The 24,405-nt window shown below is 51.4% G+C and overlaps 1 protein-coding gene across 1 annotated transcript in view; it reads left to right on the top strand.

Moving 5' to 3' along the window:
- MAMLD1 (mastermind like domain containing 1) overlaps nucleotides 1-24,405 on the top strand; it is a 119,906-nt gene that overhangs the window by 77,421 nt on the left and 18,080 nt on the right. The window contains 1 exon segment of the mRNA XM_040628127.1: nucleotides 2,816-4,516. Coding sequence (XP_040484061.1) covers nucleotides 2,816-4,516 — 1,701 coding nt within the window.

Here is a 24,405-nt window from a genome sequence, read left to right as displayed (position 1 = left end):
CCCCCCCCCCCCCGTCCCACCCTCCGGCTACCTTGGTTCCAACAAAGTAACGGCAGACTAACAAGGTCCAAGAACCCACAGAGTCTGCCAGGGAGTCCAGGCTGCTGCAACTCACAGCCCCCACCCTCCCTTCCATCCCGTTCCTCCCAGCCCATCCTCCCCCTGCCTGGGCTACATGGACTTCAGTATCATTGCAGCTCACCGGCAGTACGCTGGACCCGGCCACTGCCAGCTCGGGCTCCCTGCAGGGGATCTGGGGTAAAACTGCCCTCGCTCATCCCTTATTGATCCATTTTATCCATTTCTACTTTAAATATATTGGAATTCTTGTCGATGTCGATGAAACGGAATTTCAGTTTGGGACTCAGTGACTTGTTTGTGGGCTGCCCTGTAATTGACTGAATGAATGGCCAGGGAAACACGTAGCAGAGCTCCCTGTGAGCCAGGTCATTTAGGTTCGTTTGTCCGCTGATTCATTCAGCTGCTATTTACTGAACACCTGCTGTGGGCCGATACAGAGCCCACCGCCCCTGGATGGAAGACTGGGCACAGATAGGCCTCTTCTTGTGCCTGCTCCCTCCTCCCCAGCCTGTTCTGGCCGGCCCCCAGGCTCTCAGCCCTAGGTGGATTTGATGGCAGAGCTGCCCCGCAAAGTGCCCTTGTCCACGGTGCAGAGAAAAGGCGAAGAAGGAGGCAAGTTCCCTCACTCCAGCTGGTGGAGTCCCTTCTGCGGAAATGAGACAGTGTCCTGCCAGTGGGGCTGATTAAGGCTGTGGCTTGTGAGGCAGCCAAGGGGTCGGGGAGGGGCCCTATATCTGTCTGGGCCCTGTTGCCCTCCAGCTGAGCCACTCTCGGCAAGCCCTTCCCCTTCTCTGGGTGTCCGGGCCCCTGTCTCTCCTAGGACAGGGTTGGACTTCCAAGGCCGTTCCATGGCTGCCCTTGGTAATGGCAGCCACCAGTTAGGATTTACTAGGTGCCACAGAACCTGCTTCATTTTACTTACTACTCAGAGTGGCATCATGAGATGATGCATTCAGAATCAGAATCAGTCCAGGAACTTTGCAAAAACTCAGATCCCTGGGCACTGCTCTGGACGAGACTGAAACAGTTCATTTGTGGTGGGACGCCCTGGGAATCTGAATGTTTCTAAGTAAATCTGATGAGCACCAAAACCTGAGATGTGCAGCCCTGGAGGATCTCTTTTGATGTTCACTCTGTCGTGAGAGTCATGACCAGTGTGGTGCTAGCAGGTGGCCCCCCACACACGTTGACCCCACCCCCCCACCAGTGAGCCAAACATCAAAGGATCAACAACAAATGTCCCAGCGAGACTTCTAAAGCTAAACAGGGGTTTCTTACATGAAAAATTGCATCAAGAGAAATATAGTTGCCCCTTAAACAACACAGGTGTGAACTACACGAGTCCACTTACACGCAGTTTTCTTTGATAAATACAGGACAGTACTGTAAACGTATGTTCTCTTCCTTATGACTTTCTTGGTAATGTTTTCTTTTCTCTAGCTTACTTTGTTGTAAGAATATAGTACCGAATATATATAACATCCAAAATCTGTGTTAACCGACTGTACGGGACTGTAAAGCTCCCAGTCAACAGTAGACTATTAGTAGTTAAGTTTCGGGGGAGTTAAAAGTTACAATCGGATTTTTGACGGCGGGGCCATTTTCAAGGGTCCACCGTATATCTGTTCTACTGTTGGCATGTAGGTGCTTTCCAAGCCCCTTTCTTCCCACACATTCCTGCACTCCACCCCCCTCGATTTTCCCTCAACTTGCAGGTCACGGTCATTAACATGACAGCCACAGATGATTGTATGAAGCCTTGAATGAGTAGGAAATACTGCATCACTAACTGCTTTGTTCCCAAAGGCTATGCTTTTATAAATGGTGGGCAGCTCCCCCAAGGTGCAGATTGCAGATCAGGTCCTTTTCCTGTTGTTCCATATCTCCCCAGCCCAAGGATACATCCGCAGAGAGGAACTTCTTATTTAGCTAGCTTTATACTTTGGGGGGGGGGGGAGTGGTTATAAGTCGTTCTCAGTAAAAACAAACAAGCAATACCAAACTGTCGAGAATAGAAAGGGACTCGCCAGTCATCTCCAAGAGATGGTCGCATATGTTCTTCCAAGTGATTTTTGTCTGCACGTAGCAATGTGTGTGTGTGTTTATAAAGATAACGGAGCCTGTGCCCCAATGACTGTTCTGCAACTTGTGTTTCCCCTAAACAGTAGAGCTCAGACAGCTGCCCAAAAGCACACACCCAGATCTACTTTCCTCTAAAGGCTCTGTTGTGTTCCATTGTATCACCACAGTCTGATGCATTTAACTAAGACAGGGAGGCAACCTAAAAGTTCAGCGTCTATGTTATGCTTTTCCTTTTAGAAACCAGGGTGTCTGTAGACAGGTAGGAATCAGAAATACCTGAAGTGCTTCCAGTATGCCCTCAAACGCCTGTCTGGGGCACACTTCGTTTCGCGGCTTCCGCATAGTTGAACTGAGCTCCCCCTTACTTGGGCAGAGAAGATCCTTTGTGGGACTTCCTGTGGTGTTTAGTACACAGACAGCATAATGCCTAATTTGAAGTGTAACAAGACAGTTTAAATGAAACACAGCAACAAAGAAGCAAGCATTATGGTTCCCAAAATAGGCTGTATTGTATAGTTTTGACAACTATAATTCTTGAAACTGAGAGATGTTTTATCTTGCAAGTTTCCTGTTCATTAGCTTTAATGTGCCAAGGCTTTATAAAAATTTCTCTCTCTCCCTCTCTCTTTCTCTCTCTCTCTCTCTGCCACAGGGAACCATTAAAAGGAGACAGGAAGGAGATAATTTCCAGTTTCCAGGCATGGGTGATGGGGGTTACCCTAATAAAATCAAGAGGCCTTGCCTGGAAGACGTGACCCTTTCTATGGGCCCGGCTACCCACCCCAGCACATCCTGTGCGGAGCTGCAGGTCCCTCCACTAACGATGAACCCTAGTCCCGCGGCTGTGGGAGTAGCAGGCCATCCGTTACCACTCGAAACAAATCCCATGAATGGCAGCGTCATGGGCTCACCATTCGTGGTGCCGCCCGCCGGAGAAGTGGGAGTGAAAGAGCCCACGGTCCCCTATTATGACAAAGCCAACAGCGTGCCGGCTGTGGACCAGGAACTTCAAGATCTCCTGGAGGAGCTAACAAAAATTCAAGAACCTTCTCCGAATGAGCTAGATCTCGAGAAGATCCTGGGGAGCAAGCCGGACGAACCGCTGGTCCTGGAACACCCGCAGGTGAGCCTGAGTACGACTCCCAAGCCGCCGGTTCAGATGCCGCACCTGGAGAGCCTTGGCGCCAGCAAGGACTTTGCTTCTAGCTGCAGCCAGCACCCCGGCGCCTCGCTGCAAGTCCCGCCCTCCCCGGCGGGGATCAGCTACGTGATTCCGCCCACCAGTAAACCGGTGGCCTCACCCAGCCCTTCGGCGGCCCAGGCCAAAGGCCAGGTCCAGGGGGCGCTCTCCGTCCCTTTGCCCCCACTCCCGGGGCCTCAGTGGCATCACGCCCACCAGCTGAAGGTGCTGGCGGCCAGCAAGCAGGGGTCCGCGACCAGGCAGCCGGGGACCACCCCCAGCTGGTCTGGCCTGCCGCCTCCGGGCGTGTCCCCGTCGTACCGCCCAGTGCCGTCGCCGCACCCGCCGCCGCAGTTCAGCTCACAGAGCCTCATGGTGTCCTGCATGGCGTCCAGCAACGTGCCGGCGAGCACTTTCCAAGCCTCCCCCAATGCCTTACTCGCCAGCATGGCGTCCGGCGGCAGCGCCGCCGCCGTGGGGCCCGCCATGCTCTACACTCCGGAGAAGCTCCCCAGCCCCGCCCTCAGTCAGCCCCCGCCGTTCAGCCCGCAGAGCTCCATTCTGGCCAACCTGGTGTCCTCCAGCGTCAAGAGCCCTCCAGGACACCTGCTGTCCGCTCTGCCCAGCAGCAACCCGGGGCCGTCCCCGCCCTACCGGCCGGAGAAGCTCTCCAGCCCGGGCTTGCCGCAGCAGTCCTTCACCCCGCAGTGCTCCACCCCGCAGTGCTCCCTGATCCGGAGCCTCACCCCCTCCGGCAACCCGCTCACGCAGCCGCCGCCGCCCCAGCAGTCAGCAAGCACCATCTTCAAGCCCATGACCACCAACTCACCCAAAACCCTGAGCATGATCATGCAGCAGGGGCTGGCCAGCCCTGGCCAGGGAGTCCCAGAGCCATTTAATTTTGGCAACACCAAGCCGCTGTCGCATTTCGTTTCTGAGCCGGGCCCCCAGAAGATGCCCTCCATGCCGGCCACCTCGAGGCAGCCGTCCTTGTTCCACTACCTGCAGCAGCCGCCGGCATCTTCTGCCACTGCCTCGACCACCGCCACTGCCACGTTGCAGCAGCAGCAGCAGCCTGACCCCTCCTCGTTCCTCCTGCAGCAGATAATGCAGCAGCCCCAGCGCTTTCAGCGGTCGGTGGCCCCGGACTCCCTGCCTTCCCTGCCCAGACAGGTAAGACGATCTCACGTCTGGTCGCGTTCCTTGGTGTTGGAAATAAGAACCGTGTGCTATTGGTAATCTGGCTTTGGAGGCAAGTCTGGCTTAGTCCTCTCTGAGACTGGACTTGACTCCAGAAAAGTCTATTTAAGCCAGCTAATTCCGCGTGGTCCAAGTGCAGTATTAAAGAGGCCAAGGTTATGGTTTCAGTTCCTGCGCAGGCCACTTAACTTCTGTGGGAGGAAAAGTGCACCCGGAAGGTGCTGCCCGGGGAGGCGGCCAGGGAACACAGGTCTCTGCACCGGGCCGCGTGGCACGTTGCCTCACACGGGGCTAGTGGAAGCTTCAAAGGATGCAAGGAAATCGCCCCGAAGCCTTTAAATCTTGTCCCTGCTGGCATGAGGCATAAGGCTGCACACTGAGCCTTCTAGAAATGGCACGGCAAACTTCTGCTGAGCAGCTCCAGTGTGCCCTTCAGCACTGCGCTAGGCACTGAGGCAGGTTCGAAATGAGGACAGATAGGTAGGAAGTAGTTACTCTTAGCGTCTCCATTCTACAAAGAAACTGAGACTTGGAGAGTTGAAATGACTTGCCCAGAGTTACATAGCCAGGGGCAGAGCAGGAACTGGAAACCAGGAAGTCAGTCCAGAGCTTCTGCTCTTCTCAAAATCACTGTGACTTCTCCCTCTCCCTCATCTCCTACAATCTGATCAATCACTAGACTCAGCTGGTCCCTCCTGGGTGCCGTTGACTGCAGTTGCCCCTCGTCATTGCCCCGACCCCTGCCTGTATTGGTTATGTTTTGCCGGGTAATGAATTACTCCAAAACATCTTAAAACAACACAGGTGTATCACGTTGCAGTTTCTGTGGGCCGGGAGTCCTGGGATCACCTAGCTGGGTCTTCTGGCCTTGAGTCGCTGGTAAGGTTGCAGTCATCTCCAGCTCAACCAGGAAGGTTCTGCTTCCAAGTTCACTCCCGAGGTTGTTGGCAGGAAGCAGTTCCTTGCAGGTGGTTGGACCGAGGCCTCAGTTCCTCATGAGCTGTTGGCTAGCAGCCTCCCTTGGTTCCTTGCCATGTGGGCCTCTTCATAGAGCATCTCACAACATGGCCGTCGGCTTCATCTGAGTAAGCAAGACAGAATGTGCCAGCAAGAGAGCGGAGGGAGTGCCAGCAAGTCAGAGGTCACAGTCTTTAGAACTGTGTCTTGAAAGTGACGTCCCATCTCTTCTGCTGTATTCCGTTCATTAGACACAAACATGGAGGTGTAAATAGCAGGAGGCAGGGTTGCTGGGGACCATGTCAGATGCCTGCCTACCCGGGGCACTGTCCATTCTGGTCCCTCCTTTCCATTGTCTCAGCCCTCCCCGAGTTCAGGCCCTCTTGGTTCTTTGAACTCAGAGTTGACTCTTAAAAGTGGTTTTCCCCAGTAAACCAGCCATCACTCAAAACATTACCTTCAAGAGATCCGAAACACCTGATCGTGTTTCACATTTGCTTAGAAGTTTCCAGAGGCCCATCACCTGGCTCCATCTATTTTCTTAGACTCAGTGTTCATCAGGCCCCATCTGGCACTTCACTTCTATCATCCAAAGCGCTTGTAGTTCCTGGCCTACTCTGCATTCTCGGCCTTACTCCTGCCATGCCCTGTCCCTAGCTGTCCCTTCCCACCTTCTCCCTCCCGTCCCACTCCTATCGCTCCTAAGGCTCACGTACCATTCCCTCCAAGAAGCTTCTCCCTGACCACCCTCGGTACGTCATCTCCCACGTTGCCTCCCTCTCCTGTAGAGCAGCCGAGGAGGACAGCTTGGCCAGGGACCTGGCCTAAGGGAAGCACGTGTTGGGGCTGACCTCTCTTCCGAGGGCCCTGAATGCATGTGACTGTGGCAGCCCCTGGAGGATAGGACCCGTGTCTTTTTCTTTCATGCCTTATGAAGCATGAGCAAGCAGAGAGCTCTGCACCGGGGAACTGGTCCTCGGGGAGGGAACTGGCGAGCAGCAGGCCCTTGTATACAGTTCCGGAGCACTTGTGTTTGAGTTCGCGGTAGGCCCCCTGCCGTCTGTTTTCATGGAGCACCAGCACCAGCGCTGGAATCCTCACCCTAGCGGGCAAGGGGCTCAGCCTGGAGACCCATCACCATCCAACACTGTAAGCCATGTGGGGGTTTTTTGTTCTCATTGGGGTACATGTGTATCCTGGCTGTGTGGCCTCAGAACCGGATCAGGTGGCCTGGCCCCGAGGGAGAATCCTTAATGACTGTAGGCGTGAACGTCACACCCAACTGATTGCCTAGGTGAGCTGGAGAAAGTGCTCAGGAGAAAGACCGAGCAGCCAAGCTCCCTGAGGCCAAGAAGGGCTCAGGTGACCGCCAGCAGAGGGGAGAGGCTGGGCTTCCCGAACGGTAGGCTCTTGCTGCCGACGCCGGCCAGTGCCCACGGGCCAGGCATGCATCTCAGCCCTTCACCTGCCTTTTCTCATTTCAGTTCTCAGAGATAGAGGCCCTTATCATCATTCCCTTAAACCCGAGAAGACTGAGGCACAAAGCAGTCACCAGAATTGCCCGCAGTCACACAGCAGGTCAGGGACAGAGAAGGCAGTCTGTCTGCCTGTGGAGCCCGGACGCATGCGGCATGCGTGGGGCACTGCCTCCAGGGCCTCGTGCTCCTGCCTTGATCTCCTAATATCGCCTCGTCCACAACATGGCCATAGATTATGATGGGTGGTTGAGACTTAAACGCACTGATACATCTAAAGCATTTTGAATGGGGTCTGGCAGCACAAAGTACCTGCCGATGAAGATTTGCGGTCACTAAGACTAACTCCCGGCCCCGAGTCTCCACATCCCTTTCCTGCGGGCTGAGATGTGGCTCTCAGAACCAATACTGTGTCAGCACAGAATACGAGCAGTGCTCTCTCCAGACCCCAGACCCACCACAAGATGGACAGCAGCTGTGGGGCCTCCTAGCCTCGTGGCTTCTCCCTGTTCCAGGCTCTGCCCCACTGAGACAGCTCCGGGCCCGGTGGAAGAGGGAAGAGGCCATCTCCGCCCGGCCGGCGGGGGTCTCTAGCTCACTGCCCAGCTCCCCATTCTGTCCATAACACTCCTCTAGCCAAAATGCGGAGTGGGCCTCCAGGCTGGGCACATCAGCAGCTCCGCTGTTCCTGCTCATGGCCTTTGCCCATTCGCTTGTAGGCCTGAGAACTCAGCCCTGCTCACTCTTGCAGGGGAGAGAAGAGAGGAAGCACACGCTTCCCCTTCCAGCAAGGCCAAACCGAGCCTCAGAAACCACTCCTCACCTACCACACGTGTCACAGTGGTTACCACAGAAGCACTGGGCCTTCGTTTTCATCCAGATTCTGGTTTTTGAAAAGAGTGCCTTCTGAATGTAAGCTGAGAAACCAACTCTTGAGTAAGCAGAGAAGCCAAATCTAGTCGTCTAGAGGAGCTCATTTTTATTTGTAGACTCGTATTTCTCAGCTCTGGCAATTTCACTTGACCAGGGAATCAACGATCCGGTTTCAGTGGATCATTTGTTTGCACTGAAGGGAAAAGGCAAGTGCCATGTGGCTTCAGGGCAGCAGTTTAGCGTGGCAGCCAAAGCGAGGGCGTGGGGGTTCAAGTCCAGGCACCGACACTGACCGGGCTTCGTGCCAGGAGCAGTGTCACTTAGCCCCTCTGAGCCTCAGCTGCACGTGAGCCGAGGAGTAGCCCCGGTCTCTTAGGACATTGGAAGACAAAGGAGGCGCTGAACAGAAATTGCTCCGAGCCCGGCCTGGAACACACTTCGTGGTCAGTCAGGGCGGGTACAGGCTCCGGGCTGGGATCCGCCCGCTCGGAGGTCAGATGTGTTTCCAAATTTAGAATGTTTGGGACTTTAGAAAGGTAATATGGTGCATTTAACAAATATCACGCAAGCCTCTGGCAGAACCTGGGGCAGTGTTTCATTATTCTTGCAGAGAAATGTGAATATTTAACTAAGTCCACAGCAATTTTTGTCCCCAAGTAAATTTTGATGCCAAATTTACCAAAATAAAATAGGCTTTCCAAGTTTTTTGGGTTTGAAATTATAGATGAGGAATGTGGACCTGGAATTATGAAGGGAGGGACTCTTTGGAGTCAGGACACCCAGCCCCAGTGTGTTGGAGTGTAATGGTCCCCAAATCTCCCCACCCTACTCCCAAGGCTGGGTGACATGTCTCTGTTCTTAATCAAGGTGAATTTTGTTTCCGTAACTTAGAACTCCTTCTGCCTGAAGGCTTATTGGAGATACTCGCAAAAATCAGTCAGGACTTCAACTTCACCACCAGCCACTGGTGAATGGAACTTCCATTTGCTCAGAGATAAAAGCAGGTGCATCGAGGAGGCAGCTTGAGGGCCCTCCGCACGCATGGTTTGCAGAGCTGGGAGTGCAGCGTCCTGGGGAGGAGGGATGTGGATGGTGGCCAGTTGGAATAAGAACAGAAAGGCCTGAAATCGGATCCTTGAGGCAGGCTGAGGCACAGGGGAAGGGGGCAGCTGTGGAGAAACAGACCAAAGAGGCACATGATATTGTTTGGACAGATTTTGAGAAAGGCAAGAGGGGAGCTAAGCCTGCCTTGAGGAAGGCGGGTGGAGGCCCCTCCTGGGTTTGTTACGCTTTCTACCTTTACCGATAAGCCTCCCGTCCCCTTAGCCGAGGCAGCAGTGACCATCCAGCAATTGCGGAGACTGTGGGTGAATTGAGAGAACTCGTCATCTGCCCTGCTTGAGGGGCTGGGCCTGCCCTGGGGATCTGGGCAGCTCGGTCTGAAGTGGGGCCTCAGGGAAGCCCTCTTGCCACCCTCAGCCGTGGGGGAGTGCAGCACCCCAGTGCCCGGGGCCTGAGGGAGAGGCCACAGGACAGGCGATGGGGGGAGGGGGTGTTTGGCAGGGGGCAGCCCCCAGGACTGGGCTTGAGACCAGGTTCAGTTCGGACCCTAGGGATCCCGGCTTTGCCACTTTGTAATTTGGCAAGCTGTTCTCCCTCTCCGGGCCTCAGTATCCCCATCTGTAAGCTGGAGATACTCGGATCCCTACCTAATGGCGTTCCTGGAAGGATTAAATGAGGTGAGGTGCAAGCGCTGGGCATGGGGCCTGGCTCACAGAAGTGCTCCATCTATGTGAGCTGCCTCTATTTCTAAAAAGGCCCTGAAACTTAGAACACCAGGAACCCAGTGGAATGGGTTGGACTGCCTCAGCATCCAGGTTCTTCTCCAGCTGTTGGCGGGGGAGGGGCAGTTGGTCAGGGAGCACATTTGCCAGGGCTGAAGAGAAGTCAAGTGGAGGGCACAGGTCGGTGACCCCAGAAAAGAGCAGAGCCGCCGAGCCAGGCCATAGCTTTCTGAGCACCCCTGGCCGGGGAGGAGGGGAGAATGTTGGCTGCCCCTCCCTCTGAGCACAGACAGCAGAAGCGCTGGGAGCCATGTGGGGGCTGTGTTGGGTGCTGAGTAAGAACTGGGCCCCAGGACTGCTGCTGACAGGCACAGAGAGCCAACGGCAGGGAGAGTGCAGGGAGAGCGAGGGCCAGCCTTGCCGGCCACCCAGCACCCACAGAGACGCTGCTTCTGCTTAGTCATTGGCATTGGGGGATGGGTGTCCCTTGTCTGCATTGTGTTTTTGAAGCCTTGCTCAGGACCCCAGATGGATGCCAGCACTCAGAGCATCCATGCTGAACGTGCAGGGGTGCCCCCCTTCCTCTCCTCTCCCCTCCCCCACTCACACCCACTCCCAAAGCCTCCCACAAGAACCTTTTGCAGAAACTCAAGATTCCTTTTGGTTTGAATTTCCAAGGCTGCACTCACCTGCTCAGTAAAGCAGAACCTTTAATTACTGCTGTCTCAGTTAGCACTGCAAATTAAAATCTTTACATTTGCACCGTGACCTCTCATGGAAAACAGAAATGATAAAACCAGGCAAGACCAAGAGAATTGTCTATTCTTGTCAAAGTTACATCGGCTCCACTTTCCACCAGAGAAAGATTCAGGAGCTGTACCATGTAATGATTCAACAATTCTATACACTGACTCAGTGCTCATCACAGTAAGTGTACTTTTGAGACTACTATGACACTGTGTGTTAATTATACTTGAATAAAAAAACTTTAAAATTAAAAAAAAATTCAAATTTAAGAAAAAGAGAAGGAGAGTCGGGAGAGATGGTGGCCCAGGGGAGCCTTCTAGTCTCAAATTGTTCATGAGTATTTAAAAGCAGGTGACAGCTCTCTTGCTGACATACCGGACCCCCTCACCCCCCAGAGTGAGATGCACCACATATTGTCAGGGAGGGCCTGTGACCTTGGACTTGCTGGTCCTTTTACTGGCTTCCCTTAGTTCTTCTCTTGTTTTGAGGGTAAGGGTTGGGGAGAGCGGCACTGCTCCCCTATTACGAGAAAAGTTTCCTTGCATTTGTCTTGTACTAATTCTGGCGCGAAGCATCACACATTTCCTATTGGAGGTCAGTCCTGCTGCTACGCAAGAGCGGGGCCTCTGGGCAAGCGGTCACCACGCCAGGGTGGATGGCAGGGGGGACGAGTCAGGTTCCCCGTGTCCCCGGGGCATGGCGGGGCCGGCTCTGCACACATCTTCTCTGCCGGATGGGGCAGCCTTTTCATGAATAAGTGTCTGCATTTTGTCTGTGAGCACGACTGTACACACAGGCTTACTTTTTCCTTTCTTTCTAAATTGGGCCGCAAAATGCTATTTCGTTTGGGGAAACCTTTTTTTAGCTGCTTTGGGAGGAAATATAATTAGACACAGTGTAACATACATTTTTGAAAATTTAGGGGCCAGTTTCTCCGTGTTGACCAAGTTTCGTTTTAACCACTCTGAATTGCCATGAAATGAAACTCCACAGGGCGTTGAATTGGGGAAATGCAGTCTCAGAACTCGGTGCTAGTCTTACCCAGAATCTGGTTTTTCTTTCTGTTTCTCTTCTGGCTTCTGAGACTCATGAATGGTGCTCCACCTCAAAGCTACGTCCCCTTTTCAAAAAGCAGAAATTTAAAACGCGCTGCTTACCAAGTGCTAACCCTTTCAACGTTGGTGGTATTTTCTGCCCCTGGAGTGACGATCCAACACTCAGTGATGTCCACGCCGAAACTGATGGGGGTGCAAAAAGCCGCCCAGTCAGAAGCCTCGATAATAGAGATCAGCAGATCTAATTTTATAATTGTTTAGTAATTGCGTTACGAAGGCTCAAAGGGCAACCCTTTGCAGAAGCATATCAAGTTTTTGTGGGTTTTTTGTTTGTTTGTTCATTTCGCCTTAACGTACTTGAAGAGAAACCATGAACTTTGCTGAAGTTGAGGTGCTCAAAATGAGATGTTTTAAAAACAAAGTGTAGAAATTATTTTCTTTTTCAGCGTTCACTGAAACGACCTGCTTATTGTCACTGTAAAACCAGGGAAGGTTTTCAAAGAGTAGAAGAGGACGGAAGTGCTCTGAGCTGCTGTTGTGACCCCAAGTGAAAAGTTAGCAAAACATAAAAAAAGTCTAGGGTGAGTGGAAAGTCACAGTGGGCCTGCTCCTTTCCGCTCTGGTCCCCAACACCCTGCGTGCCTCCCCATCTTCCCTTACGCATCCTCCCCAGCCACCCCCTCTCAAACCCATTAATGGCCCCAGAGCACAGATTTAGGAAACCTCTCCTGAGTCCATGTGTACTTTTAGCCTCTTCTGTCCCTTGGGGGTTGACAAATGCCAAGATCTGGGCCTGCTGCTTAATGCGGCCATGCGTGTGCCATGGCCAGCTGCTCGTGGGCTCGAGGGCGGCAGAGGATAGAACACTGCTTATGGTTAGAGCAAAACCTCTTGCCCCGCCAAAGAAAAAGTTTCTGCTTTTTCCTGAGGAGTTGAAAACATTTGGATTATCATAGGATCTCGTTAGTTTTGCCCACAGGGACAAATGATGCTTTGTGTGTTTTATTGCATTTTGTTGTCGTGAGATGAGGGCTTCTCATTTGAGTCCCTCTCATCAAAAGGCGTGAGGTTGTTGAAAGCTAAAAGCCACATGCAGGTCCGAAGAGATCCCACTTCCACCCCAGACCCACGTGTGGCCCCAGCACAACCTTCCCTGGCTCTTGCCTCCCGGCAGACTAACAGGATTCTAAGACAGAATGGAGTAAGTGAGGAGGTGACGTATCTCTCTTTCTTCCATGCTTTGGTCCTTCTCCCACGTTAACAAAGTTTCCTGTTGGATTAGGACATGTGCAGCTGGGAATCGCACCGAGCCCACAGATCTCGATTTGGCTATTGGAGCTAGGTACACAGGAAAATGGGAAGTGGGCACTCCGGGAAATTATCATACAGCTTTGGCCTAAATGTGGGCCCGAAGGCCCGAAAGGTGTGGAGCCCTATTTCATCAGAAAGTATTCCGAGTCTTGCATTGCTTTGGGGGGCTTTGGATGTGAAGCCAAAGGCACAGGTTCTCGCTGGTTCCCCTGTAGCACGCTGCTGTGTTTGGCCATTGTCTGTTTTTGAGCAGAGGAGGTGAGCACAGTTGTGGGGAGCTAGACTTTTTTCACAGGTCCATGGCTGGGTGGCACATGAAGAGAATTTGCCAAAGCCGGCTGGCTCTGTAGGCCAACAGATGAAGGTGAACTCCTCGTTTACAGTTTTGAGTAATGATCATTTATTTCCAGGTGACAAAGCTTTGAAGGGTGTGGGAGGCCCGCAACCACCACTGAGTGGGAATAAGTGGGAATAACTCCATGACCCTTTTGCTCTATCAGGCAACACTTTGAAAAACAAGCTCTGGAAAATGTAAACAGACAAACTTTTGACCCCCGTTAGAGTGGCTATTATTAAAAAAAAAAAAAAAACAAGACAGAAAATAACAAGCATCGGCGAAGATGTGGAGAAACTGGAAATCATGTGCACTATCAGTAGGAATGCAAACTGGTGCGGCCACTGTGGAAAACAGTATGGCGGTTCCTCAAAATGTAAACATAGAATTACTATATGACCCAACAATTCCACTCCTAGGTATGGATCCCAAAGAGTTGAAAGCAGGGCCTTGAACCGATATCTATTCACCAGTGTTCACAGCAGCTCTATTTATAGCAGCCAAAAGGTGGGAAGAACCCAAATGCCCATCAACTGGTGAATGGGTAAGCACGATCCATCTGTCCATATAATGGACTATTATTTATAGTCTTAAAAAGGAAGGGAATTCTGACACCTGCTACTACATGAATGAGGCTTAAAGACATTATGCTTAGTGGAAGAAGCCAGACACAAAAGGACAAACTGTACGATTCCGCTTCTATGAGGTACTTAGAGTAGGCAAATTTATAGAGACAGAAAGCAGCATGGTGGGTGCCTGGGGCTGGGAGGCAGAAAAGGGGAAGTCAGTGCTTAACGGAGACTAGAGTTTCGGCTTGGGATGGTGAACAAGTTCTGGAGATGGATGGTGTGGTTGGTTGCACAACACTGCGAATGTACTTAATACTTCGGAACCGTGCACTTAAAATGGTTAAAATGGCAACTTTTACCACAATAAAAAAAGAAAGACTTCAGTTTTAAAGCAGTTGCCAATCCTCTCCTCAACAAAACCAATATTTTATTTTCAAAAAATATTAGTGTGCAACGCCAAGCTACCTGGTTTCTGTCATGGACGGGCGCGGTAGTGACCATGCATGTGCGCGTCATCTTGAGCGAGCCCGCTGGGGTTTCTGGAAGTCCTAGTGAGGTACATAGCCAGCACTTAGAAATCACTTTCCTGTGGGGCGCCTGGGTGGCACAGCGGTTAAGCGTCTGCCTTCGGCTCAGGGCATGATCCCGGCGTTCCGGGATTGAGCCCCACATCAGGCTCCTCCGCTATGAGCCTGCTTCTTCCTCTCCCACTCCCCCTGCTTGTGTTCCCTCTCTCGCTGGCTGTCTCTATCTCTGTCGAATAAATAAATAAAATCTTTAAAAAGAAAGAAAGAAATCACTTTCCTGGTCAGTTGAATGCAATTTCTGTCCTTTCTGGGCATTTTGGTGACATGACAACACGCAGGTCAGGGAACAGAGAAGTGACTGTAGACTGGAAGGGACATTATCTCTGCTTCCAAATGGGGTAAGAAACCCCACTTGCTTTATTGGTCCTCTGGTGACTCACAGCTTGCTGATTAATACAAGAGCCAACAGGCTCTCAACCACAATGCGAACCAGCTCCTAAGGCCTTGACACTGGCACACGAATAGGAAGTGAGAGCCTCTGACCAAGGCCCAAATGACTTTTGAAAAAGTCGACACACCTGCTTCTTGTGTCCCCACTCACACGCCCAGCTCCCAAGACCTTTGGTTTCTGCGTTTCAGGGCTCAGTGAGGTTCCCATTTTAATCAGAGTTATTTGTGTCTCGTCTGCGCCGCCACTTGATAACAAAAAGAGAGAAGTCTTCTCTGGCTCCGTCAAAGTGAGCTGAAGGACCCTTTGGAGGAATGAATGGAAGCTGGCGGGAAGGGGGGACGCGACAGATGAATTACATCTGCTGGCGTTGCCGAATTAAGCTCTTGAGACTATTTTTGAGTGTTTCCGAGTAATTATTGGTAGAAGCTCCCAGACTTCAAGGCCGGTGAACTCAGGCTCTCATGTGGGGCCACCACCCCCTGGCCGTGCTGCATTTTTCTGGTCCAGCTGGGGCTCCTGTTCTCTTCCAACACGGGGCCAACCATGCCTGGCATTCCCCAGGGGTGAGATCTGAGAACACAGGGTTCCTCCAACCTCTAACGGACCCACAGTTTAGCACCTCCAGTGGTGATTTGCACTGGCTGTTCCGTGGTGGCGGTGGTCATCGTCTGATGCGTTCTGGAAAGACAAAACAGGACCTCTGGCTGCCACTTCACAGCACGGTGACAGCAGCACCGAAGAACTGCCCCTCCCCCCAAACAAAAGTTGGCTTAGAAATTCAGGCCACTCTTAACCAGTTTTTTTTCCCCACGTAAGATCCATTCGTGCCACTCTGAGGTGGCACCACTATTCCTAACAGAAACAAGTACCTTTCAGTCAGTCCTGAGAGAGAGTGAGTGGTCTTCCCTCACACACAGCGTATTTCTAAGTCTGCTGTTTCTCTTTGACCAGCACAGTGTCAAGTAAGCACATTTTGAAGGCTGTTCAGCATATGTTCTTCTCTCTTCAGGCTTAAAGTGTAACTTATAAGTTCTGGTTGTATTTGAATAAGCTCCCACGCTCGGTTTAAAAATTTCCAAAAAAAAACATTAAGAGGTTTTCTTCACTAGTCCGCGAGCCTAGATTTTCACATTCTTTGTGGAAATGATAGGTTGAGGATTTCGTTTTTGTTTGTCATTTTGACAGCTATATTGTTTGTGTCTTTTATTTGCTTCATTAGCTTTTCATTTGGAAGCGTCTTCTTCGGCAGCCTAATTACATTACGAGGAGATTCCTTCCCACTCCTCCCCCCGCAGAAAGTTCTCCTGACTTCAGGGTCCTTGAGATTTGCAGACAACTGTGATGTTCCCCTGAGTCTTCTCTTCCCTCCCCCGTTCTTCACCCCTGTCCTGGCGGCTTGCCTCTGAACGGAGCACGAGGCATTGGAGTGAGACCCTCCGGGTGGGTAAGGCTCTACTCAACTGACCAAAATGCTCCAGGTAACATCTGGGGCGGAAGAGAGCGGGAGGCTCACGCTTTGCTCCTGCCCCCCTAAGTCTCCCACATCCCCCATCTGCCCTGCCTGAGCTCATTTTCCAGGCCAACTCCAGTCTGTACACCTCCTCACTCCCAGAAGAGGTTCCTGAAGGTCAGGTGTTTTTCTGTAAACATCCCCCCTCCGAGAAGAGGCTCTGTAAACTTGCACTTGACTTGTGTCTATTTCCCACTCTCCTGGTAAACAAAGTTTGTGATGGAATATTGGACTAGGGATAGAGAAAGAGAATGAGTCCTCATGATTGTTTGTAGAGCCATCGGCATCCTACTTGGCAACAACTCTTATGGGCTTTTAATATTTGTTTACAGTTATTACCTCTGAAATCTCCACTTTCTGGTATGTTCTCAGACTTTTCAAGGGATTTAAAAATTCAGGAGCTTGATGCCAATAATTGCTTTTAGGAGCTAGCCCTGCCTATTTTCTATAGATGACTTCCAGTTTGGACCGTCAATTATTTTCCTCACAGAAACCCACAAAGTACATATTCGAGTTATTCGGAATTGAATATGAACTAGAAATCCTTAATGTTGTTAAGCTTCTAAAATGTGTATCGCACTCAACTAATGCAAAACAGAGTCTTTAAGAGCCTGAGTACTGCACTTGAGATCTGAATGAAGAGCTCAGGCCTGCCGTAGCGGATCCGCGCCAGACGTGTTTGCTGGAGCAGGTCACGCAGGCAGTTCACGTGTGTCAGATTTCTCTGTAAACTGGTCTGGGGGCGAAGGAGGCTTGAGGCTGAACAGGGTCCAGCAAGCCCTGTGCTTCGTCACTGGAAATGGGATGCCCTCCAACGGGAGGCTGGAGCTATAATGCAGACCTCGTGAACTCAGAGGTCTGGGGGCCAGCCTAGATTCCTTATCAGTTAGGATGTATTGAGTCACAAATAACAGGAAAACCAGCTCACACTGGCTTGGCCAATGAAAGGAACTGACTGAGTCCTGTAAGTGCAAGTCTAGAGGTTGGGGTGACTTCAGGGGTGATTTGAATTAGTAGCTCAACTGTCACGGAGGATGCTGTTTCTTTCCTGCTGTCTGTTCCTTGTTCTTCATCCTAAAGCTGGCTCCCCCTTGTGGGCACACACAGCTGCCTGTGGCTCCAGGGGCTACAGGTTTCCTCTTCCCTCACCCAGCAGAGCCAGAGAGAAAGTCGCTTCTAGAAGCTCTGTCAGAAAAACAAGGAGATTTCTTTCCCAGAACCCCCCGGGAATTGGGGGCATAGTGGCCTGAACTGATCGCGTGTCTACTATGCTGCCTCATGTGAGTTGAGCTAAGTGCCCCACTTCTAGAACCCTGAGTGGAGCCAGGTTTCCCCAAAGTGTATAGGCAGCATGGGGCAAGCAAGGTTGCTGGAGCAAAAACTGGGGAGAGTGCCAAGAGGAGGAAGACTAGATGTTGGCTAAGCGACCAACTGTACTGTTATAATCGACCTCTTTGGCCATCCACATCCATCTGCTCCCTCCTTCCCAAACACATACCTCCCAAATTGCTCACCCCTACAGAAAGCCTATTTACTCGGCCCCCAAAGGGATTCCGCTCCGATCTAGAAACTGCAGGTGATGGGCCACCCTCCTGTCGCAGGACCCCTGGCCAGCGCTCACTGTGGCCCAGAAGGAGCAGGAGCACAGGACACCTCAGGGCTTTTGGAAGGTTAACAAGTTTCTGGAATTTTATAAATTAGGAACAGAAATGTGAAGATTGTTCTTCCGTCCCCGTCACCCCCACCCATACAGCCTGCGCTCTTTGGGATGACCGTGGGACTCGTGAAAGCAGCCCTTTCTTTATCCAGGAGAACCCGTTTCCTTAGGCTTCATTTTGCAAGCATTCCCCCAAATACCCGGAACCTGGGTGTTATTAGTCAGGTCTTCGGAGAGGAGTGGCACTGGGTACAGCTATGACGTAGATCAAGTCGATTTGAGAACTTTGCCAATTTCCTGCCCGGGGCCCCTCACCGGCCAACGTTTCATCGTCCTTTGGGCCACAGCTTAAAGCTCGGTTTTGCCATGAAACCTGCCCTAACCAACCCCCACCCGGACTAGGTTGGGTTCTCCTGTTTGTTCTCTAACATTCTGCGGTGTTCCTGTACAGCACTTATCGACCCGTACTATAAATCCTTGTCTCGGTGTTTCTCCGGAATGTGAATGTGCCAGCTCTAACAAGGCAAAAACCATGTCCTCCTGGTCCACCAATGTTGTCGCGGCACGGGGCCCAGATCATGGTAGGTGCTCAGTAAATATGCATCGCACAAATGTTATAAAAGGCCGACCAAGCAGATTTCAGCTACAGTCCTTGATTATAGTATGGTCTACGATGACAGGTATTCCAAAGGAAGCAAATAGTCAAGCCCTCAGAAGAAACACACACCCACGGAGAACACCAGTGTCCTTGGCAACTGTGGGTTGACTCCTTCTCGCTCCTTCTCTCTGGCAACCTGGTACCTCAGGGGCCCTGGGTACGCCCCACCTACTGGGCACCCTGGGCCTCCTAGTCCTGGGCAGCAGTCCCTTGAGGCCCAGCTCCCTCCTGTCCCATGCCCGTTCGGTTTGCAGATGGGCAGTTGGGGGAAGGCAGGAGAGGCCCCTCAGCTCACAGTATGCCCCAGCCAGCAGGGCCCAGAGAGCTGATCTGGGTGAACCCCACACTTTCCCACCAGGGTATGGGAGTCCCACAAGGCCATGAAATGATTGGCCCTGAGTAACAGCTGGAGTCCCCTGACATCTGGCGCAGACCCTGAGCTCATAAAATCTGCATCTTGAAGCAGGCACATGGCTTCCAGTCTGGGAACGGGATATGAACTTTGTACCCTCTTAACAGTTTATCACCATTGCTGTAATCCTCTGCTATTAAATATAATTTTACAATGAAACCTGAACCCTTAAACTAATTTATTAAAGTCCACAAACTAACTAGAAGTATATCTTGCACGTACTGACTTTGAAGACTGTGCCTAAGTTTAGTGTAACTGATGGATCCGTTTTCATTGGATATTCACACATCAAAAAGGACATCTGTTCGCCCAGCCTTATGGTAGGTTATGCATATGTTTGCCTTTCTGGTTCCCAGAGCTAGTCCTTATTCCTTCAAAACAGCCCCCAAATCCACCCATTTACTAGGTTGCAAAGCTTCGATGAGGGAGAGAGAGCGGTATGTTAGATACCAGAACTTTCTCTGCAGGGCAGTGTACTGTGTTTGCTGAGGGCTGCTGGATGTGTCCAGGGTTTCCCCATGACTTGCATTGCCCAGTTCATGACTGGGGTGAGGAAGGAAAATAACAGAAAAAGATATCTGGCCCTGGAAATTACAGAAACTCCAGTAAAACTCAGGCAGAAATTAAGTCTCCGAGCTGTGAGCCAAGTGCTTCAGGGAAGAGACAGGAGAGCACTTCTTGTGTTGATCACTGCTCACCATGGTGCTTCACGGGCAGTGTGGGGAGTGGTGGGGGGGGAGGGAAAAAGGGTTTCCTCTATATTTTGGGCAGAAAGAAGAGTTAAGTGGCCAAGTGCTTCTTTGTGTCTGTTCAGGTCTGCTGCAAGGCAGACACCAATATGGGGTTAGAAGTGTAAGACATGCATTGGGGTGGGGGAAGCCCATGAAAGCTACAGAGAAAGGGAGCCAGAGAAGGTGGGGGGAGCCTCAACCCACAATGCAGGTGGTCTGAGGGACAGGGGAGGATTGAGTAGGAACAATTTTGGACCACAGTGCAGCTCCGGGAAAGTTTCAGCAAGGTCAATGGAGAGTCCTTGAGCCAGAGTTCCTGTTGGAAGAGTCCCATACCTCACAGGAGTGGGCCTGCATTTGTACACCCACCATGTTGTGTCAGTGGTTAGGAGTGGGGACAGGACCACATATGGTGACAGAGCCAAAGGGACGGCTCCTGGAGGCTACCAGTCAATGATGCCCCCCATGGCAGGAGATCCGAGCAGCTGTTAGCATAGCCACCACATCCTTCCTTCAGTAGCTATGACTGGGCAGGCCCTTCCCTGAGTTCCTGGCAGACAGACAGTGACAGGAACGGGTGCGGGGGTAGTGCCAGACTGGCTACTTTGGAGAACAAGGCCAAGGCTGGTTTGGTTAGTTTGTAGGTAGACTGTGCTTCTTCACTGCCTCTCCATTCAGTGTTTGGATTCTTGGCTTCCCCGCCTTTCCCCTTGTTTGTTTAACTCACCCTTTGACCCCAGATCTAGGAAAACACAACCATATGCATTTGGAAGAAGTTTAAAATGAATCAGCTGGCTGGCTTTAGTTTCCATCCTAAGCATCTAAAGATTCCTAGGCCTTGCACGTGAGGCCGACTGGAGAAACTAAAGTTATTTGAGAAATCAGCAAAACCAATCTTCCACCTCTTGATTACCCAGGGAAGAGTCGAAGCTTTGTCTGTCTAGTGCCTAAGAATCACTGCCTTTTAATTGACTTTGTATCCCAACATCAGAGAACATGACTATTGAAAGAAACCTTGGAGGTTGTTTAGTTCAATGACATCATTTTACAGATGAGAACACAGGGAGGCCCTAACAGGAAAGTGTAGACCAATACCCTTTAGGAACAAAGATGCAAAAATTCTCAACAAATCAAATCCTAGAAAATCAAATCCAGTAACACGTAAAAAAAGGATTATACACCATGACCAAGTGGGCTCTATCCCGGGAGTGCAAGGCTGGTTCAACCTATGAAAATCATTCAAAGTAATGAGCTATATTAACAGAACAAAGAACAACAACAAAAACACCATCTCAATAGACACCAAAGGAAAGGGACTTTCTCAGGCTCCGAAATTTAATGGCAAAGCCCAGGCTACACTTGGGTCGCCCAGCTTCCAAGCCAGAGCTCTCCATAGCAGTGGGGGTGGGGACGGAAGGTGGAACTAGCCCTTCCCCGTGCCTGCACTGCCCTGAGCCCATATGGAGGAATTTCCCCTTGTCCTTCCATTCCATTCTCACAACAGCCCCTGGCAGTGGGCACTGTTGTTACCCCTACTTTCTGCATGAAAAACCAAGCTTAGAGAGGCAGTGGAACTTACCTGAGTCCACCCGGCTGCCGAGCACGAGGAGGACCTAAGCCTAGGCCCCAGGTCTCCTGTCTTCCCCACTGGCTCTTACCCTTGCCCTTCACTGCTCCCCTCATTGATTGGTGCCACTGGATTAACCCAGTTCCATTAGCTTTCAGATCATCTACTGCCAAGCCAAGTAGATGGGCTTTGGCTGTGAGCAGGTGGGAGTGTCCTCCAAATTCTCTGGGAGAAGAGCCCCTCCCCTGTGCCCGTGTGTGACAACTCTCAGAGGCCAGGCTTACCTTGGTGTAATCTGGGCCAAGTGGCCATTTCTGTATGCTAATGGCTAGATCATATGTGCAAGGGCTGGAGACGTGTAAAGAAGCACAGGGGAAGCCAGGCTGGCCTGGCTTTGGGCAGAGCTTAGCCCAGTAAGAGCTCTTACCACTGAGTCTTAGCTCTTCCTGGTAGGACAAGAAAAAGAAGGGAGACATTTTGGAAAGTCAGGGAGAGAGACAAAGCAGGGCCAGGATGCCGTGGAATGTCTTCTTTTTGGCCTCACACCCAGGCATCTCAGATGGAGCTGTACTGAAGGCCCAGTTGGCCAAGCTTCCTCTGGAAGTGTTCACCACGACCTCCACAAGCTTCTTCTCTTCAAAAATGCATTTGGAGAGTGCCTGCATCCCCCCCCCCCAGCCAGGCACTGGGTCTTCAGGCCATTTCCAGGCTTTCCCAGCACTGCTCTGCCTGTTTTACTCAGAAACATGGGGTACCCTTTTTTCTTGCTCTCACTGAGAATCACAGAGGGGCTGAAAGAGGTCGACTTTGTACAGTCTACTCTTTTCTCTTCCTCGTGCCATCTGCCTTGCATATAGATATTTTTCCACCCCGCCACGCACCAACGCTGCACACACCACCATTTCCAGGCTTTCCCAGCACTGCTCTGCCTGTTTTACTCAGAAACATGGGGTACCCTTTTTTCTTGCTCTCACTGAGAATCACAGAGGGGCTGAAAGAGGTCGACTTTGTACAGTCTACTCTTTTCTCTTCCTCGTGCCATCTGCCTTGCATATAGATATTTTTCCACCCCGCCACGCACCAACGCTGCACACACCACTTGCCACCCTTCTCTCCTCCTATCCTGGCATTCAGACCAGGGAAAGTGGCTTCCTTTGGGACAAAGGGCTTGCAAGAAGGCACCCTGGACTGGGAATCAGGAGTGCTGAGTTCTAGTCTCCCTTGACTTGGGGCAAAGCCCTTCCCTACCATGAGCCACAGAGTCCCCCCTACCAAGTAGGAAGTTGGTAGCAACCAGTATTTCTCAGAAGGTGGCATTGCAGAGCGCCACTCCCAGAGACTGAGTCCCTACAAAACAGTGGAGCTAGGTGCTCTCTGTGTGTCTCTTGGACTCTCCAACTCTCTGTCTTTAACTTGCTTGACCACCTTCTTTTCTCTGATTTTTTTATTGTGCTAAAATGCACATGACATAAAATGGTAATTTTTTAGTGTACAGCTCAGTGGTATTAAGTACATTCACACTGTTGTGCAACCATCTCCACCATCCACCTCCAGAACTCCTTTAATTTTGCAAGACTGAAACTCTGTCCCCATTGAACAATGACTCTTCGTGACACACTGCCCACAGCCCTTGGCAACCACTATATTTACCTGGCAGGAGAGATACTATGATCACCAAGGTGGTTTTCCCAGAGCAAGGCTTATCCATTGCTTGGCAGACTTGAGCAAACCATGGACCTCTCCATCTACAGAGAATGGTGACTCACGTAGGTGACCTCTCATTTCCCTTCAAGTTACAAAAGTTCTAAGGTGGGAGGGCAAGGAGTCAGCCCCAGGGAGACAGAATGGGTCAGAAGAAGACAGAAGATGAGGCTTTCAGTAAAAGGAAAGTAGAAAATGCTGCCCTGCTGCCCTAGAGGTTGGGAAGGAAGGAGACCAGCCAGGCAGTCATGAGAAAGTGGCGAAGTAGGGAAGCACGGGTTCGTTTGTAGGTAGAGTGCCCACCTGCACATGCATGTGGACAATATCTGGGGAAGGACTCCTGAGCCCCAGAAGTACTGGGGTTCTTGCCAGGGCTCGGACTAAGCTGGGTAGTCCTGGTCACTGTCCCCCGCCAGCTCCCCTTTTACGGAAGTCGGTGGCCCAAGGCACGGTGGACGGGGGCACGTATAGAGCCCGCCACCATGGGGACGCCTGATGGAGTCATGGGCGTGGTACTGAACACCCAGAAGAAACAGGGCTTTCGAGCTTGCCACAGCCTGCCTCCGGGTCCTCTGGCCTCCAGGCGTAGGCCAACACAGGACACATTTGCGGGGTGAAGTGAGTGTCATCAGCTGATCCTGGCAGCAGGATCTAGAAGGCAGAGCAGGAATTCGGCAGCAAGGGATCAAGCCAGATCTCTGCCAGGGTTGAGGGGAGGCAGATACGGATGTGGAGTGGGGGAGGGGATCCAGGCTCTACCCCATTGCGTTGGCCCCCTCCATCCACTTCACCTCCCTTCCAGAGATAACTTGGGGCTCCTGTTCCTGAGCTTGATGAAGATGCAGCCGTCCAGCCCAAGCTACTTTTCCACCTTTCCCTCTGACGTCTTGTGACTCAGCTTCCTCGGGCTGTGTAGTCAGTTAACCTTGGTTCTAGCTATTCTTTAACTTGGGAAACTATGGTGTTGTTGTCTTCTCTCCTGTGCTCCTTATCCTTGTGGGATTGTGTCTTTAAAAACAAAACAAAACCCTTACCACACTTTTAGTGGGGCTCTGGGAGGGAGCAAAGTTAGATGCTTGCATTAAATCAGCTGTCTAAATCCGGAAGTCTCCAAAGGAAATCCTGCCGCTCCCTTCCTCGGTTGCCCGAATGTGATGGTTAGTTGCATGGCTCCTTTGGCACCCTGGGGCCTGTCAGCAGTGCTCGCTGTACCTAGCAGAGAGACACTGGTGGGGAAAGAATGTGGGTACGCATAAGCATACGGGTGAGGCTTTGGACATTGCATTTTTAGTATTTGTAATTAAGAGCCTGGATTTGGGAGTAGGTCAGAGCCAGGTTTGGCTTCTAGCTCTGCCCCTTACTTACTGTGGACTTGGAGCAAGTTACTTTGTTTCTCGGAATCTTATTTTCCTCCCTATAAAATGAGGAATAGTGATGGTACCCATCTTTCAGAGTTGCCTTGGGAATTAAAGGGGATTAAATGAAACTGTGCGGCATTTAATTCAGTGCCTGGCACGTTGCACACACTCAGTACCTGGTAGGT

Source organism: Ursus maritimus (genome assembly GCF_017311325.1).
Source record: "Ursus maritimus isolate PB19 chromosome X unlocalized genomic scaffold, ASM1731132v1 scaffold_X1, whole genome shotgun sequence".
Taxonomy (NCBI): domain Eukaryota; kingdom Metazoa; phylum Chordata; class Mammalia; order Carnivora; family Ursidae; genus Ursus; species Ursus maritimus.
Note: the sequence above shows the minus strand (reverse complement) of the source record. Positions and strands in the feature narration are given on the sequence as shown.